The 3,868-nt window shown below is 35.1% G+C and overlaps 1 protein-coding gene across 1 annotated transcript; it reads right to left on the bottom strand.

Annotated features, from left to right (window-relative positions):
- Positions 1–1,402: 1,402 nt before the first annotated feature.
- LOC131643634 (protein BYPASS1-LIKE-like) lies at positions 1,403–3,630 on the bottom strand. Its single transcript, XM_058913905.1, has one exon. It carries the CDS (start codon positions 3,328–3,330, stop codon positions 2,122–2,124), a length of 1,209 nt encoding a protein of 402 aa, XP_058769888.1. The 5' UTR covers positions 3,331–3,630; the 3' UTR covers positions 1,403–2,121.
- Positions 3,631–3,868: the final 238 nt, after the last annotated feature.

The raw sequence follows: 3,868 nt of genomic DNA, 5'->3' as shown, positions 1-3,868 counted from the left end.
GTCATCATACTATAGCTACATATTGCATATGAAAGCAAACTCTTTATTAATATGCAAGTATAATAATATGTAAATGTATGCTTAAAGAAAAATATCAGAAAATTTCATGATATAAACTATTAAGTGAAAATATCCTAAAACAATATGGGCAGATTTTTTAAGTGGATAAGATAACTAACATTAAAATAATTGAACTGAACATTCTCACTAAATAACGAATATTAACCTTTAAATTTCCAATTTGAGTTATTACCAACAAAAAAGATTATAGGTTTATTTCTTTGTCGATATAAATGAAAATTTTGTTTTGGGGCCACTAGGGTACTAAAATAATTGCTCTTAAGTATATAGTTTAATCAACCAACTAAGAAGCTTTAGTGGACCAATCAATTATTTTAACCAGTAACCACCATATGCATAAGATGGGCACTATGCTATTTTCAAAAGCAGCTTGTTGGCCATCTAAAAATGTAACTTTTTACAAGTTAAAATTAAATTAATTTTTATTTAATTTAGTTTACAATTTAAAACTATATGGTATATGATAAAGAGCATGCCGTTACCAATCATAATTTTTTGGTATATTGAGCTGGAAAGACAATAGTTTGCTAGTGAAGCAAAATCCATTTATTCTTCAAAACCTAAGAGCAAGTTGCAGCAGACACAGCATGTGCATACAGATAGATAAAGAGACACTTACATAAATTAACATAATTTTAAAACACTATTTAAGATACTTGAATTTTTGTCTCATGACTACAAAAGTTAGTTAAAGTAGACTATAATATTGTGTTAAGTAAAATAATAGTAATAAAGAAACATAGTTTATTTGTATCCAGAAAACATTACAGCCTTACCATGTTGAATCAAAACAAAAGACACATTTAGTGTGTCAAACACTAGTAACATAAAATTACTTAAAAAAAGGGTTTAGAAGAGGTCATAAAGAATAAACAAGTACTACATTGACATCTAGTCAATAAATTTTATCTTGACCAGTAGTGTTATATTGCCAAGAGATTAGGTTCTGGATGGCTAAAAGCCAAGTCAAAGTCCATACATTGACTTGACTGGAAATTCATCATTTCACTCGAATTTTTCATAACTGTGGACTGCATCCAAAACACAACCATAACAGTGAACACCATACATGTATTTTTAAATATCTTGTTGTTTAAGGGTGCCGTTTAATTCGCAAAATAAGTACCGAATATAACATTACAATATAATACAAAACAATTTTTTATGCTGTACCATATTTGAGACTTAAAGTAAATTTGACATCCATTTTTAAACAAAATTTCTTAATCAACATTCACTTCCAAATTCATTATAGAGATTCAATATAGGACAGAAAGGGTACATGTGACAGAAACCTTAACAAGGAAAAAAATTAACCAAATAAGACAGAAAACAAAAAGCTAGTGATTTTCCTAATTTCAAGATTTGAATTTTTCATGCATTCACACACAGTCACCTATCTAGATCAAAGATTGGACAGGCCACATTTTTTTATTGGACAGGCCACATTCTTATATCAGAGTTGGAACATGAGTTGTCAAATTGTGATCCACCAATCCATATAGCATGACTGTGTCAAATGCATGATTCTCTGTGTACTAGGAATCTGGATATGGCTAGTGACTGTGAAGAGTGACTCAAGAGGTAGGAGACACTAGAACATTGTAGGATTTGATTACCTAATCAAATACACTTATAAGACAAATTGCAATAACAAAAATCTTTGTTGAATCATATAATCCAGAACACAAATTTGTAAGTATATGAACAAAAAAAAAGGAGATTTATCAAATAATTATTCATAAACAAAATCAGCTACAATGAGGATGCAGCAAGGAATATGAGAAGATTGGTTATACAAATGAAAATCGAAAATCTCAAGACAATAACAAGAGGGGAGAAATAAGCAAACAGTATTTCACATGATTTTTTAACTACAAGAATCTCTCCTCCCCCTTACCACTTAATTCTTGGAATAAACTTCAATTCAAATCAACAATCTCCCTATACAATCCCTTGCTCCTTTTGTAGTTTTCTATTTCTATGAAAGCAAAATCAAACTATAATGTTATCATCACAAATTCTAAATTGCATCACTTGTTATTCAGCATTGTTTGGCCTACTACCAAGAGAGTCAAGCCCTTCGGTTCGGCTCCGCACAATTCTATGGAAAACTTCCCTCACTTGGCGCTCCAACGGATCGAGTCCATCTTTCAAAGCATCACAAACCTTTGACACCTCTTGAACTCTCTGCCTAACTTCTGTTTCCTTCTCCTCCGTTAACGGAAACTGCGCCGAATCAGCCAATTCGCTCATCTGTCTAACAGATTTCTCAATCTGTTGAATCTCTCTCAGCAAGCCACAAGCATTCTTCCTTTCGCGCTTCTTAGACTCCTCCAAGATCCTATCGTGGAGCGCGAGCAACGGAATAGCCCAAGTGTAGCTCCTTGGAATGGTGAAATGCACTTGCAATCCGCGGTCTTGACAAGGAATCGCAGCCACAAGAGCCCACATAACAAACAACAAGACCGAATTCATAACATACACCGTCATTGCAAGACCGTTAGTCGCAATAAGATCATTCGCTTTCGGAGGATTAATATTATTCCCAATTGCTTGGAGTTGTCTAGCAGCAGACCAAGTACGAGAAACACTCCATGAAAGTGACCTAAAATGCCCCAAAGACCGATGTTGATAGTTGTTATTCCCATGACTATTCCCATGGCTATGATCTTTATCTCTACCATTGTTCCTCCCGAAAGATCGATTCCTCTGCGCAACCGACCCACTAGAATCCTTATTATCATCGAGCATACTAATCGACAAATCAATCAGCGCCTTCTTCGCTCTCCGAAAGTGCCCTTCACCGATACTCCTATCATGATCCAACGCATAAAGAACAATCTCCAACAGCTTCTGCCAAAGCCGAATCTGCTCCACCCCATCCCGAATCGCATTACAAACATCCAAAGCCTTAACACTCCGCTCAAAATAATCCGACACCATTCGATCCAACGGCGATCTCGACGCCTGTACCTTATGGCTATACAGGATAGCCTTAAACTCCTCCTGACAAACCAGAAAACAATCCAGAAGCTTCCCAATCCATTTCAATGAAAGCAAATCATCCTGACCAACAGAAGATAGATCAAGAAATCGATCAGTAACATGCACTTGAAAAGCATCGAGTTCAATCTCTAACGTTGACCCCTCCATTGAATGAACCTGTTCACGACGAAAGCTTAGAATTGAACGACCGAACTGCGTTAACGATGAAGGAGACGAACTCTGATAGTCCGTCGCTGGCATTCTCGCAACAAACTCACCGAATTCGAAACTTTCTACCTTCGATTTCAAAATTTCAAAATGCTGAAAATCAGAAACCCTAAAATCAGCAAATCAAACAAATCGGAAATTGGAAGAATAAAGAAGAAACAATAGATTGAAAATTGAAAGGTAGGAATCCGAAAGAAGAGAATTTGAAAAGTGTCTAATCTGAAAGAAAATTGAGAAAATTTGGGAATTAAGGAAGAAATTGAGACATGGAACCCTAGAAGGAAGGTGAGGGGTTATATTGGGACAAATGGACCGCGTTTTATGGTGGTTGGAAAAATGAGAAAAGAAATTAAATACGAAAAGAGAAAAAAAAATGGAAAATATTTGTTTTCTTTAATTAGAGTAATCAAGTGTTTACCTTTTAATCTTTAGGTAATTAAAGAAAAGATTAAGGTTGAGCGAGAATTTATGAACACGTACCGAACACGTTAGAGACACGGTGTAAAGAACTTAGATTCTGAAATTAACGGTGTGGATTTTGATGAGGGAAATAGGGAGGGGATCTGCGCCG

This window comes from Vicia villosa, linkage group LG1 (genome assembly GCF_029867415.1).
Source record: "Vicia villosa cultivar HV-30 ecotype Madison, WI linkage group LG1, Vvil1.0, whole genome shotgun sequence".
NCBI lineage: Eukaryota > Viridiplantae > Streptophyta > Magnoliopsida > Fabales > Fabaceae > Vicia > Vicia villosa.
The sequence above is the reverse complement of the archived record's forward strand: the minus strand, read 5'-3'. Positions and strand labels throughout refer to the sequence as shown.